Here is a 13989-nt window from a genome sequence, read left to right as displayed (position 1 = left end):
TATAGGTAATAGTAGTTACTTTATTTATCTTAATTAAGTTTAAGCTGACATTCTGTATAATGGTCCAGAGTAAAGAAACTGTTGGTTCGGGTGCCCCATGCTGAGAGCACAGAGGTAAAACTGAAAGAAGTAAACTGTAAACAGGAGTGTGGTCCAGTAACAGATGCTGCGAGACTGGTCCCTGTGCCAGTTAGGAGGTCTGAAGAGAGGGTTTATTCATGTCCCTCATAGCCGTCAGGAAGGGCATTCAGATGAGAGTTGTGGAAAAGAGTTTTGTTGCCATCTCCCCAAGGGAAACGCTGTGTGAAGAATAAGAACATTTCATTAAATAAAGAAATAATGATTTTAAAATATAGTACTTAAGAACACATTGCGTATACTCATGTGAATTATGAATGTTGCATAAAAATGATACCTTGGAGCGAAGACGGAGGTGGGAGTAGGCAACAAACTCTGGCTGGTCATGGCCTTCGTGCTGTTTCAAGAACGTGTTCAACATGCACACTGCAACGCCAGGCAGGGCGACCACGAAGGTCAGGATCTTCCATGTCTTAGCTGGGTAAGAGAGACAACAATAATACATTCATCCTGATGTGTACATTATACACACATATTACATACACACATTATACCAGATAACTGATCTACAAAACCACATGCAGTTGACCATGGTTATATCAATGGACACAAGCATCTCAAATCACTCAATACACCAAGCTAGATAGACACATAATTATAATCCTGCATGTCTAGAGGGCAGTAAGTCATGTTATACCTTCTTGACATGCTTTTATCTGAGGGACATTCAACTCCTTAAGCGATTCCAATTTCCTTTTTCCTTTTACTCAGCATGTCTACAAATACTCCTCTTAAATTTACTTTTGTTCCCGTTTCCCTTCTACGGGTCAAAATGACTGCAAAATGTTAAGAAACTAGGCAGCATTGAAAAAGTATCTCTCTCTTCTTTGATTTGTAAACATTTTGTTTTGCTCGATAACATTTAGGAATGAATGACTACAGATATTGTTACGAATATCCACTGCTCTGCTATGGGTATGTTGTTGCTAGTTAACCCGCACGTTTTAAGCCCTGTTAATAAACTAAACTAAACCCTTAAGGGTCTGAGTCTCTGTGTGTGACTTCTTTCATGTTTTAGTGAGAGACATTAGTGATTTGCGAGACAGAAACGTGACGTTTTAGACAGCGCTTCCGTGATGTCGGCTCAAGGATATGATATGAAGCTAATGCTACGATAGCTAACGATAGCTCAGCAAGGTCACTGTCAAAACAGTGCAAGTTCTTCTAAGATTCCTCAAATTAAATACACACAGTGGAGTATAGCGAGAAACTACAATTACCTGACTGCTCGCCGTGTCCGGCAGCAGCAGCAGAAAGCTGACGCCGGGTCTGGCCCAGAGAAGACCTCAGCAATACTTGAGAGAAGCGTCCGAGAGCCGCCATTTTCGTTACTGAGAGACGCGCACAGACCCGGAAGGACTTTGTAACAGGGGTCACGTGTTGGTCAGACAGCTCCAGTGCGTCATCTAGCGGCGAGACTGAGAACTGCAGAGACTCATGTTTGTTTTCTTTATTCTTTATGCTTTATGCAGGCACTTTACATTATAATGTGGAAACTTATTAACACTATCACAGTACAATGCAAACTGTAGTCGGGTCACAGCAGCAGAAAACCATGAAGAGATACTGATGGGCCACCAAGGCTGATCAGAACCAGAAAATACTTTTTTGCCAAGTATGTTTGTACATACAAGGAATTTGCCTTAGTGTTTGTTGCACACAATATGCATGAATAAAATACAAATACAAATAATAAAATAAAATAGCAATAGTAAATATATGCACATTCAAATATACAAAAAATAAATACACTGTATATACAACAACAGGAATATTTACAGTGGGATGGTGATGGGTTTGATGTGTTGATCATGTTGATCATGTTGCAGCCCTGGCATTGTTCTGCAGACGCAGTAAAAGTCCTGCACCAAATCCACGTTCATGACAACAACAAGGTGGTCATTAAACTGGATGATCATTTTGGAGGATGTAGTTTGAGGTGCTGGGGAACTGTACTGAACAAAACACATCAGTGTTTGTTATTTAGCCTAGCCACCTGACAAAAAAGGGAATGTAAAAATAAGAAAATAACAGAAACGTGCCGGTACAAAGCTATACGATTCAATAGTGCTATAAACCATGGCTACCAAAATGAAAACACAGTGGAATCAACAGGTATCTCAGTTATTTTAAAGTAGTAGTGGTCAGTTCACTACTAAGGAGTTGTGGGATGAATCTAAGGCTTAAGAGACTAGCAACAACAGGTTTTGCTTTTCTTCAAACTACTAAAACAATCAGTATTAGTCTTTGAAGGGAAAATCATATATATTTTAAATAAACATATACAAAAAATATCAAACCTATGGTGAAAAGGAAATAATTTTGAGTGATCTTGTCACCACCTTATCATACATTATGTATTTATCCCCCCTTCTCCTCCCTCAGAAAATGATAAATGATGCGTGGGTAAGTATAGGTACGTTAAAAACATTTTCTGTAATTGACTATATGTAAAAGAGGTTTCTCTTTAAAGGGGAGGACTTTCTGTGATTGCATGGTCAGAGTCCAACCTGAGAAATTCAGAGATAGTCTGGTTGATGAAGGTAAGTGAGAAGTTTTATTGGCGGGTATGCTTGTCTTATTATTTAGCATGTGTAGTAGTTTATAACTGTGTAGAAATGTGCATTAATCACTGTGTATCATGGACAAATGACATATTTAGGTATACATGTAATAGTTTTTATAGATATAAATAGAAGACAACAGCTAGCTGGATATCATGATTTAAATGTAGTCAAGTATTTGGTAAGATTTGTTAAATTCTTATGGAAATATTTGTATATTGTACAGTATATAATGGTAAATGTCTGTTTATTAAGCCGTTAATATTTAACATGTGTGACCTGGAAACAAACAAGAGAGATTTGGCTGACCTCTTATCTGCTACAGCAATCTGAATATGTCTGCCGAGTGAATACTAAAACAAAAAACCTGAAATTGCCTAAAAAACGACCTTTTCCATAAAAAACTGACCTCTTTCAGTAATGGAATCTCGGTATCATCAGTTTGACCCGTCTGGTAGTGACTCCGTCCATGTGGAGCCCACAGTCACCACACAGACAGGTAAAGCTTACATAGCATATTTGATTTTAATTTCAAAATCTCACACGTCACCACAAACACCACACAAACTTGTCTGTCAATATTTACAGGTAGAAGGAGGATAGTGATGTATATCCTTTATGGCATCCCGGTGCTGGTGCTGTTAATTCTGATAACGGTGACTGGGATAAAATGTACGCCTTTAATAACATCACAACGGCCGATCCATTGACATATTGTTAAATAAGTGACATATTATTAATTTTTCTTTTCTCTAAGTCTCCCAGTTAAACCAGGAAATCACTGACGTTAAGCTTCACCTTGCTAGAATCGTCCACGGAGGTATATCTTTCTTATCCAGACCAGGTAAAAAAAATGAACTATCAAATAAATAAAATAGCTTCCTGGTCTGAACATAAAGACACTGCCATCACATGTAAGCGCTCTATACAACCTTTTTGTGTCGGTGTTTGTGGGTCTGCAAACCAAAGATGCAACAGAGGTGCCGGTGGTCTACTTAGAGAAACTCACCCCAGTTAGAGGTAAAAACTAAAGTAATATCAATAAGTATTTTACAAATTCAACATTCAGACTGATTTTCTCAATCCTCATCAAACCAGGAACATGTAAGGAAGGATGGGTGTCTTTCCAGAGGAGCTGCTACCTGCTGTCCACCACCGCTGTGAAATGGAGCACAGCAGAGGAGCTGTGCAAAACGCACAGAGGACATTTGGTGGTTATAAACAATGCGGAGGAACTGGTGAGTCTATGTGAGGCGGCAGTGTATGCACATACAGACTGAAAGACTTGTAACATGACACCATTTTATATCCTAGGACTACATTTCACAAATTGTTGAAATCAGATTTCACTTCTGGATTGGTCTTGTGGAGCGGCACCATGAGGGACACTGGAGCTGGGTGGATGGAACAAACTACAATACAACCCCAACGTGAGAGAAATGTGGACATATAAAAATGCCTGAAAAGCAGAAACCAGTGCGTGTAACACAATCAGCTCTCTTCTCTCCCCTGTTTGTGTTCAGTTTCTGGGATGAAGGTCAGCCTGATAACTGGGACTACAGAGAGAACGGAGAGGACTGTGGTCAGATTCACAGTTCAGACAAACGCAAACGCAAACTGTGGAACGATGCAGACTGTGACCTGCCATACAGGTACATCTGTGAATCCAGTGCGTGAGATGATGACCCCTCACCAGCATGAGAGAAAGACGAAATAATGTTCCTGGTGACTTTTGAGTGTGTGTCAGAGAAAGAAACAAGTGTTTTTCTTTCGGCTTTTAATGCATAATAAATAATAGCTAGGAAAACAATGGCACTTGCTCTCCTTTATTCATTTTTAACAACAACAACACAGATAGAGTTCCTCCTGTCTGTTTTCCAGCGTTTATTTGCAGCGGTCACTGGGAAGATGGGAGTTTTCTTCATTGTAACCTGCCTCGGCGAAGCACATGGCTGCTTGTCTGTCACACTCACAGATGAACTTCTCACAAGTGTCTTTGCCTAAATGACAAAGAGAGTTGAGTGAGGGAGAGGAGTGGAACAGGAAATAAAGGCCAGCAAACACTGAACTCGTCGCTTTTCAATCTATGACCTGAAGTCACGTAATCACAGAAATAAAGAGTTGATAGTAGATGAAATATGCTGCTGCTGTTGAGCACTCACTATGACAGGTGACGGTCTTGGTGGCCTTGTCACAGCTGAAGCTGTATATTTCAGTATATGGATTGTCCAGAATGGGCCAGCATTCACTGTGCTGCATGGCATCACTGTAGCACTGGTCGTGCACCTGACAGCATCTGAAGCAAATGAAGCATAAAGAGCCAATTAAGTTTAATTATCACTTAATCTGTTTAATAATTTTTCAGTTAATCAATAAATTGTCTAGTCTGTAAGATGACAGCAATTACACTGCCTGGCCAAAAAAAAAAGTTACCACCAAAAAAAGGTCGCATTCTAATATTTCGCCTTTAGCTCTGATTACAGCACACATTCGCTGTGGCATTGTTTGATTCACTAGGCATGATGGGTGCATCACTTCATCTGCCTCTCTCCTTACCCTGGTGCGATGGTTCCCCATTATCCTTCCAGTTTTTAATAGGATTGGACAGTTCTTAACCCAATTTTAGTAGTTTCTACAATCTTCTTGGATGTTTTCTCTGCTTGATGCATGCCAATGATTTGACCCTTCTCAAACAGACTAACATCTTTTCCATAACCACGGGAAATGAGAAGCTACTCATTGCATCATTTGGGGTTAAATAACTTGTTGCCAGCTGAAAGATAATCACCCATGCAGTAATTATCCAATATGAGGCTCCTACCTATTTGCTTAGTTAAATCCAGGTGGCGACTTCTTTTTGGCCAGGCAGTGAATAAGTAATGTACTTTTCTGCTGAAGAAATACTCCCTATGAAAACTCGTATCAGAGATTGAGCAGCACAAACCAAATTCCATTGTGTTCCTGAGGCAGACATTTCACAACCATCACATATAAGGTTTAAAATATCTGCATGCCACAGAGCACACGAAGGTAAGTCAGAATTTACTTTTATTATTTTGGAGAATTTGGGTTGACAGACTAACAGAACAGGACAGAGAGCGTCACAGACAGTAGTCTTACCTGTCCAGGTCATCAACAGGTGTACCAGAGCCTCCCAGCCCACAGTAGCAGCCATAGTCGGAGTAGTCCAGCACCGGCCAGCTTTCAGGTGAGGTGCAGAGGATCATTTTCCTGAACTGCCACACAGCTCGATAACCCAACACTATGAGACACAATGAAGACACCTCAGAGTGTGTTCAGGCATGCAAGGAGAGCTGTTATTACAGAGAGTACTCACGGGCTGGTAGGCTCAGGAACAAGGTGAACAGGGACTGAGTCAGATGCATCTTGCCGGTTGAGACGTCAAATGTAAGGATAAAGCCATTGGACTGTATATAAAGAAAGGCGTATGCTGACTGCTGGCCTTGAGGGGCGTGTCTTTTTGAGTAACTGCCAGGAATCAGGTACGCAATCTCTATACATTATGCAACATGTGGTTACACGTGCATTGTACATGTTCACACACGTGCGTAAAGAAAATACACATTGTACACATAATCGTACAAACATATAAACACACACTAATGATTTTTTACACATGGTTCTTGTTTGTGTTTGTCATGTGGTGTTGTATATCGTTTTCTTTTGTGTTAACATGAAAACACCCGACGTGAGTAACGTGCAGTGGAAAGTCGTGGGAAGCTTGACAAGTGCTGGTTATTTGCACAGCTGTGTGTTGGAAAGTTATTTTAAATCTGACTTGAGAAAACATAAACCCAGGGGAGGACAGGACGACCAGAAAGCAAGGATCAAATCTATGGTGATAAGGAACTTCAAAGGAAGCACAAGGGATAAGAAATTTGGAAATCAGCCACTTGAAAGAATAAATTAATCACAGAACCTGAGATTAACCTATGTCTGTGTTGTTTATCCTGTTGACATCTTATCCTATGGTGTCAAACAAAACTGAATTCATTGAGAAAAAACTGAGCTATGTACAGAATGAGTTGAGAAATAGCTTTTCCTAGTCACTCCTTAATGTATCATAATTGATTGATGTGGAGTTGGCATCCAGTGGTTTAAAAGTGAGGGCCATTAGAAGATGAGAGTTGCTCTTTGGAGGACAGAAAAGAGGAACATTTTGAGGCGTTAGTCATCTTGTTTTCTTTTTTACTGATTCTCTTTCATTTAGTTATAACTAGGAGTATTGCTACATGTAAGGAAAAATACCTGTACCAGTACCCCAATTTAAAAAGTACTGAATAAAAAATGTCATGTGCAAACAAACACCAGTAAAAATACGTTGATAAGTGTGGAAAAAAAAATAATAAAACACAAATGTGAGTGTAATACTGGATCATGATTGCTTGTGTATCAACGTGGAGGATGTGTTTTGTTGTTCAGAACTACTCCCACGCTCTGTGAGTAAAATCTTAATCTTGAAAGTTACGAAAGGTTTCATAAAATGCAGCATTTCAAATATAGATCAGATGTGTGACATAAAAATACTGCGGCGAGATCGATACTCAAACTGATACATACAAGTCATGCAGCTGGCTCCTTATTTAAAGCTCCCACCCCTTGTTTTCTGCTTATCTCACAGTTTTCTCACCGTGCTGGTCGTATAAAAGAAGACTGCCAAACCGTAGGCCCCTTCAGACTGCAACCATGAATCTAACAGTTCCTCTGCTGCTGCTGCTTCTTCCCGGTAAGACAGAGACAACTGGCAATAAACAGGAATCCTGTTTGTGCTTTAATCTTAAAAGCTTTTTGTCTACCAGAGATCATGTATTTTCCTGGTCTAAATCTTGTGTATTTATCTGGCTCACGTCTTTACCAGCTTGTTTGTTCGGTTCCCGGATCTCCAAGGCCTTATGGCAGTTTGGGAACATGATCCAGTGTGCCCAGCCCGGCACCAACCCTCTAATGTACAACGATTACGGCTGCTGGTGTGGCTTTGGGGGCAATGGAACTCCTCTCGATGAAGTGGACATGTAGGAAGTCATAAATTACCCACTTTCGTTTTCTCAAACATCATTTTTCAAACGGAAGAAACTCAAACAAGCTCACTTCTCTGGTGTACTTTCAGGTGCTGTCAAGTTCATGACCAATGCTACGCAGCGAGCAGAAGGGCTCCTGGATGCACGGCTTTAGAGGACCTTCCTTATATTATTGTTTATGATTTTACTTGCTCAAATCAAGAAGTCATCTGCTCAGGTAAAGACTCTTCCTTGTCAAAACACAATGTGTGTGTCTGTATATATATGCGTATTTATGTGTGTGTGTGTATGTATATGTGTATATATGTATACATGTATATATATATGCGTGTGTGTGTGTGTGTATATATATACAGTATATACATATATATATATATGTTTAAATATATATTCATTCTTCAGTGTATTGCACATACTGTGTTACACCACACTCTTACTGACACATTTTAAGTACATAACAAGCAATTTTATTGTTTTGTCATTTCTGAGCAGCTATCTGCCCTTTTACTCTTTTGCTGACTCCCCCTCATTCTCTGTTTTGTCTCTGCAGCGACCAACAATAAGTGCCAGGCTGCTGTATGTGAGTGTGATCGCGTGGCGGCTCACTGCTTTGCTCAGAAAACATACAACCCTGAAAACAAGAACGTGGACAAAAAAGTTCAATGTGTCAATTGAGCTATACCAACATTAAAAGTAAAATTATATATAATTATTTATCTATATATATATATCTATATATATATATGTGTGTGTGTGTGTGTATGTATATATCTTGTAAAACAAGTTTAATTTTGTACAAAAAACATAATTTCAAATAAAACAGAATTGAGACTGTCATTGTGAAAACTTACAGTTCAGTTTCAACGTCTCTTGTGTTTGCTCACGTATGGAATGCTTATGTAACAGAGGCTGCAGCTGTGCTTAACTCAGCAAGAAACTCCAGCTTTTTAATTTTTCCACTCAAGTAAAGTTTCAAATGTCAACACGAAACTTCCCCAGTTGATTACTTCTATTAAGACAGAAAGTGTTTTTGGAATTTTATACTAAAAGAAGCAAATGAGGTATAAAAAGGTAGAAAATATAGGAATATGGGTCGACTTGCAACAAATGTCCAACAATGTTCAGTAAAATAAACAGCCAAAAGGGTATTTTAAGATCAAAAGAAGTCTAAAAGAAGACATGTTATGGAGTTAAAGTAGTGATTACATTTTTTTAAAAAAACAATTAATATTTTATTTTTACATGTAGTTTCTCCTCCTTTAACTCTTCTGTGTCAAGTAAAGTCGAAGAGTGAAAATCCTAAAATATCAGTGAATCCATATCACTTGAACTAGTGTGTATTGGAGATTCAGGTTGGATCATAAAGATCAACACATACATATATTCATAAATTGGCACACATTTTTCTGCAAAATTAAAGTCATCTTAAAATAGGTGCAACATTGTCAAATTTTATGATAACAAGATGGTCTTAATAAAAAAAAAAAAAAAAAGGTAATTAAAAAAAAAACAGCTTTTGGCACACGGTTTCAACTGATATCAGGAAGATATTTAGGTCCATTTCCAACACAACAATCTGTGTGCAACCACATAGAGACCGGATGGATTATATTGGCTTGTACAGAAGAGTGGTCACGTACTTCTTTTTATATCGGTGTGTTGCGCTGAGAACCATCACCCCATCCTAAAAGGAAATCACATGAAGATCTTTAAGACAGTCAATACATTTTGGATGACATTCAAAGACACTACAGTCCATAATAACAAAACAAACCAAGGCTTAATATACTGTAGTATATGTATGGCCTTAATTCGCTATGGGGAGTTAACAATGAAAAGCAGCCAGTTTTGTCTGTCTGTTACCTTAATGGAGAGGGCGTACAGGTGATTGAGCATCACATGGTTGGGCTCTGGAAGCAGCGTCGGGTCACACTGAGGGAGATTCAGAAGAGAGATTTGACTAAATTTGCTGTTGGAGTGACCGGTTGGGTGTTTGATTAAATGTTCAGTATGTGGACTTACAGAGACACCTGTGTCCTTGTTGAGCAGCACCTGCAGCAGGTGAGGGGGTAGAATAGGAGGATGTTTGATCTTGTCCTCTGACTTGGTCACATATGCGTCCTGTTGATAGGGGCCGGGAGGGGAACTGGACAAGTCTAGGGAGAAAAAATGATGTGCATACCACACATTACACCATTTTAATATGACCTTACATCAAAGCATTAAGACAAAAAGAAACAATTCAATGACTCCCTTGCATTAGCAAAGCATTTTAGACACAAAAAAATGTTCAGGTGCTTTACATTTTTGAATTTCCAACTGCACTCTTTAATTATGTTTGGTCATTTTGAGATTAGTTTCTAATTCACTAATACAGGTGCCATTACCTGAGATGTCAGCTGAATCTTCTGAGTCAATCCTGAGGGCGTCAAAGACTTCAAAGTCAGTTGTTTTCACCTGTATGACGTTATTGATTGTTCCTGTTTTAGATGTCATCACAGCCTGGGAGAGAGCATACACAGAAATATGATACAGGCACTCGAGAGTGTAAACCAAGCACTGGCACAATAAAGAGGCACTGCTGGCACTTCAATTTAAGCCTTCACTCACTCCGGTCGGATCCAAGATCCACTGACCATCTACGCAGAACTTGTACTGGTGCTCTCCCTCCGGCAGGTCCACGATAGCCACAAAGTTTTTCTGACTGAATTCGAGAAGCAGCCCAGTGTCACGTTTTAAATCAAAGACCCAGTTCAAGCATAAAAGATGTCCTGCAGCAGCTTTGACATTACCTTTTGTTGAGGGGAATCTTATTGCTCCAGTTGTTAAAAGAGCCAGACACAAAGACTTCTTTGGCAGCCCCCGACCATCTGAACACAGTTGGCCTGGCCTGTGTTGGGCTTTTGCTGTCACTGTCCAAGTCCTGCTGCCACGCCAGAAATTCCTGCAATTCCTGTGGAGCCTGGGCGGCAAGAGATTAATGTATTGTTGCCATGTTAATGAGAGCACCTTCAGCCTATGTCTCTGTCACCCAAAAACACTTCCTGACTAAATGAGCAACTGAAGACACAGACAGACTCCTTTTAAAATCTACAGCATGTTTTTCTGCACAGGCTTTGATTTGTGTGTCCTCCTTATGATAGATGATGTTTTTTTCTTCTTTGTTCTTCTGGAGGTTTAGGTAAGTCGGATAAATCTAGTGCTGTTCAATACTTGAATGTTATCGCCAACTGGCAGTTCAGTATAAATAGATTGGAGTAACAGTTTTTATATTGGTTCATGTGATTTACTTACACATTGCAGAATGTAGGGCCTTCTTAGCACCTACATATGTGCAAATTTTAGTTAATTTTCTCACATTTGTTTAAAAATGCATTACTTTTATATATATTTGTCACCATGTACCAATTTTTCTAATCGTAAAGGTTAAATTTGAATTTATTTCATGCAGTTCATCTGACCCAAGGACAGTCAAGACTTGACTGCAGAATATGCAATAAATACACGTTTTTAAGCAATTCATATCCAAGTCCTCATCCTTAAAGTAGTTAACATTTTGTCTCACGTTGTAATGCTCCATCATGTTTTAAATCTTCTATACAGTGAATACTGAACTGAGGCTTAACTCTAAAAATACTATTGCACATCAAAAGGCAATCACAATAAATGAAATCACTTTTGAATGTTTTTTTAAATCAAGAATCTTATCTTAGCACCAAACATTTTACAAAGCGTATCAAATGTTTTTATTTTTACTTCCTGCCGTCAGTATAAAAATCTGTTTTGTTATCGTTTATCCAGGACCATGAACATCTGCCTTTCTTTATTTCTCTGAGTTATATTACGCTGCACAAATATTGGACACAAAGACAACGTTCGTCTATTACGCTTTAGAGAAGCAGCTTAAGCTGAGATTTTGAAGTTGGCTGTTGAACAGCAACCATTTTAGTGCAAAAAATTGAAAAGAACCACCAATGTTTGTTTATATGGCGAAAAAGGCTGTAAAATATGAAGGATTAAGCATGACAGTAAATTTCATTTTCTATATCAGCCAGTCTTAAAACGAAAGTAAAATTAGTGCATTAATAGACCAACAATTCTGAAAAATGAGTCCACCAGGAGCCCCACAGCGGTTCCCATACTGACCACCAGGGGCCCTTGGACACAAACTATTTGAGTCACTCTCAAAAGACCAAGACCTCAAGCCACAAGAACAGTTGGGTGGACTCATAAACAAGGAGGTCACACACACACTTACACCCTTGCTCTTATTCACCCAGTGAGTCAATACAATACACACTCTTTGTCTCTGGTTACATTAATACACTTTCCTTAGTCTGTATATTCTGTTAATTAATTAATACCTAATACTGTGAACATGTGCGCTCTCTCTGGCTCGTTTTTGCATATGGATGCTATTTAAAACAGACGTTTTATATAGTCTTTCTATATTTTACATAGTTATAGTTATATAGTTATTTTCAATAGGTTTACTCACTAAACACTAAAAAAAATTGCTTGTATGTACTGGTAGTAAATCGGATTCTGATTAATGAGCAGAAACATGCACTTCTCTCTGTCTTCATGTAATCTGATATAGAGTAATGGGATCCTCCACAACGTAGGACTAGTTGTTACTAATACAGTCGGCCCTAAGAGTGTATGACAGCGGCCCTAAGGTAAAGGTGTTGCCATATACCTTTTGATCGTCTCTCTGGAACAGGTCAGCGTCTTCTGAGCTGTCCATCATGATTTTAGGACGGGCATCTTTCCCTCCATCTCTGTATGACCTCTCACCCTGACCTCCACTGGACCTGTCGCTGTTGCTGTTCCCCATCCTGATGGCACCAAACCCTGCAGGACACAGGAAGATCATGTCACCAGCGTCTCTTTAGTACGCCCTGGGAGACACATGAGTCCACCAGGAGCCCCACTGTGGTTCCTATCCTGACCACCAGGGGCCCTTCTGTACAATTCACAACCGCACTAATAACAAAACTGACAGTTTGGCAGTTTTCAGCTGCAGTACGATGTCTAACGGCACAGGACTTACCAAAGTCTTCTCAGATGGGGTCTGAGTTACGCAGTCTCAACGGAGATGTCTGGTTCTGTTAACATCTGCTTGTCGTGAAAAAGTCTGCTGTCCTTGTCGTGGCTGTTTCCGTCTTTGAACTGGAGAAGTTTTCCTCAGAGCAGAGCTCACACAGATGAATTACAGAGAAGCAATACTCTTTCTTTTTGCGTTTCCGTAAATAATGCTTCTGTTTTAATCTCTAGCGGTCAGACACATTTCCTGCATTTTCGTCGTTTGGTGGCGAGCTACGATGAATAAAACACACCTCTTCCGCCTCCTGTCCTCGACCTCAGAGACTTTAACTGTTTGGTAACCTGACACTTAGATAAATATCTATATGCAACCCAACTAACACGTTTTAGACTGACACAAGTTCAATGCCAGTGATTTTCAAGCGTGTCGTGTTCGCCGTGATCTTCTACTGTGTACGAAAAGAGGAAAATAACAAAAAAAATAAATAAATAAATAAATAAAAATGTGGGATTGAAACATCAAATGTTTTAAAAATCGCATGAAAATGAAAAGACACACGCCACAATTATGAATCTGAGACACTAAAACTATTTCAAAAGATAGAATATACAACCTAATCAGTTGTTTCCAACCTGAGGGACACGGTTCCCCAAGCGGCCATACAATGAGGCCAGGAGGCAAGTTGATAAAAAAAAAAAATAAATAAATAAAATAATGAATAAAAACTTGTTTATTTTTATTTTATTTGTTAATAACTTGATACATTTTCTTCTAAACTTATGTAATAGTTCCTGAGCCTCACAGCTTTCTTTTACTTTATGATTGACTTGTCTCTACTCATAATATCCTGTGAGATTCGGGGATGTACACCAAGAGATAGTTTTCATAATAAATAATGGAGCTGCAAAAAGCAGTGGGATTATTTTAAATGAAAAGGCTAAAACTATAGCAACTATTGCGCCCCCACTGGCCCTGCAATGGAAGTGTAGCTGTCTTTGGCTGGTGCATGGACCTAATTATACCTAATGTTACAACCTGGTTTGAGTTCTGCAATATGAAATGGAGACCAGACATGACAGTCACAGTCACAAAATTTCATTTAAATAAATTACTTTAAAAATGACATGGTGTACCCCATCATGAGAGCGATGTCTGCCATTCCGGCCTCTTCAAACGTTTATTAATGGATGTTCTCGTCTGT

The 13989-nt window shown here is 39.2% G+C and overlaps 5 protein-coding genes across 6 annotated transcripts; 2 read left to right on the top strand and 3 right to left on the bottom strand.

Moving 5' to 3' along the window:
* Window positions 1-1468, bottom strand: cox6a1 (cytochrome c oxidase subunit 6A1). The gene is made up of 3 exons (XM_084551234.1): window positions 1359-1468; window positions 416-555; window positions 1-299 (listed from the first exon to the last, which is right to left on the bottom strand). Exons 1-3 carry the CDS (start codon window positions 1459-1461, stop codon window positions 213-215), a joined length of 330 nt encoding a protein of 109 aa, XP_084407360.1. The 5' UTR covers window positions 1462-1468; the 3' UTR covers window positions 1-212.
* A 1654-nt stretch (window positions 1469-3122) lies between these two features.
* On the top strand, window positions 3123-4379 carry LOC311493176 (asialoglycoprotein receptor 2-like; the record flags this gene model as incomplete). Its single annotated transcript, XM_084551736.1, has 4 exons — window positions 3123-3201; window positions 3801-3940; window positions 4017-4132; window positions 4226-4379. The coding sequence occupies 4 exons, from the start codon at window positions 3123-3125 to the stop codon at window positions 4377-4379; spliced, it is 489 nt and encodes a 162-aa protein (XP_084407862.1).
* A 185-nt stretch (window positions 4380-4564) lies between these two features.
* On the bottom strand, window positions 4565-6328 carry pla2g1b (phospholipase A2, group IB (pancreas)). The gene is made up of 4 exons (XM_084550776.1): window positions 6040-6328; window positions 5823-5964; window positions 4865-4998; window positions 4565-4702 (listed from the first exon to the last, which is right to left on the bottom strand). The coding sequence occupies exons 1-4, from the start codon at window positions 6086-6088 to the stop codon at window positions 4587-4589; spliced, it is 441 nt and encodes a 146-aa protein (XP_084406902.1). The 5' UTR covers window positions 6089-6328; the 3' UTR covers window positions 4565-4586.
* A 1072-nt stretch (window positions 6329-7400) lies between these two features.
* Window positions 7401-8454, top strand: LOC311492965 (phospholipase A2-like). The gene is made up of 4 exons (XM_084551427.1): window positions 7401-7449; window positions 7582-7735; window positions 7831-7958; window positions 8292-8454. The coding sequence occupies exons 1-4, from the start codon at window positions 7410-7412 to the stop codon at window positions 8414-8416; spliced, it is 447 nt and encodes a 148-aa protein (XP_084407553.1). The 5' UTR covers window positions 7401-7409; the 3' UTR covers window positions 8417-8454.
* Window positions 8455-8487: 33 nt separating this feature from the next.
* On the bottom strand, window positions 8488-13092 carry prkab1b (protein kinase, AMP-activated, beta 1 non-catalytic subunit, b). 2 transcript variants are annotated; one of them, XM_084551426.1, is made up of 8 exons: window positions 12795-13092; window positions 12441-12595; window positions 10534-10694; window positions 10352-10445; window positions 10129-10243; window positions 9764-9897; window positions 9605-9673; window positions 8488-9425 (listed from the first exon to the last, which is right to left on the bottom strand). In XM_084551426.1, the coding sequence occupies exons 2-8, from the start codon at window positions 12576-12578 to the stop codon at window positions 9348-9350; spliced, it is 789 nt and encodes a 262-aa protein (XP_084407552.1). In that variant the 5' UTR covers window positions 12579-12595; window positions 12795-13092; the 3' UTR covers window positions 8488-9347. The 2 variants fall into 2 exon arrangements, with proteins under 2 accessions (XP_084407552.1, XP_084407551.1); XM_084551425.1 differs by having other exon boundaries at window positions 10534-10703; window positions 12795-13089.
* Between the last annotated feature and the right edge of the window lie 897 nt (window positions 13093-13989).

This window comes from Chelon labrosus (genome assembly GCF_963514085.1).
Source record: "Chelon labrosus genome assembly, chromosome: 9".
NCBI classification, from domain to species: domain Eukaryota; kingdom Metazoa; phylum Chordata; class Actinopteri; order Mugiliformes; family Mugilidae; genus Chelon; species Chelon labrosus.
Note: the sequence above shows the minus strand (reverse complement) of the source record. Positions and strands in the feature narration are given on the sequence as shown.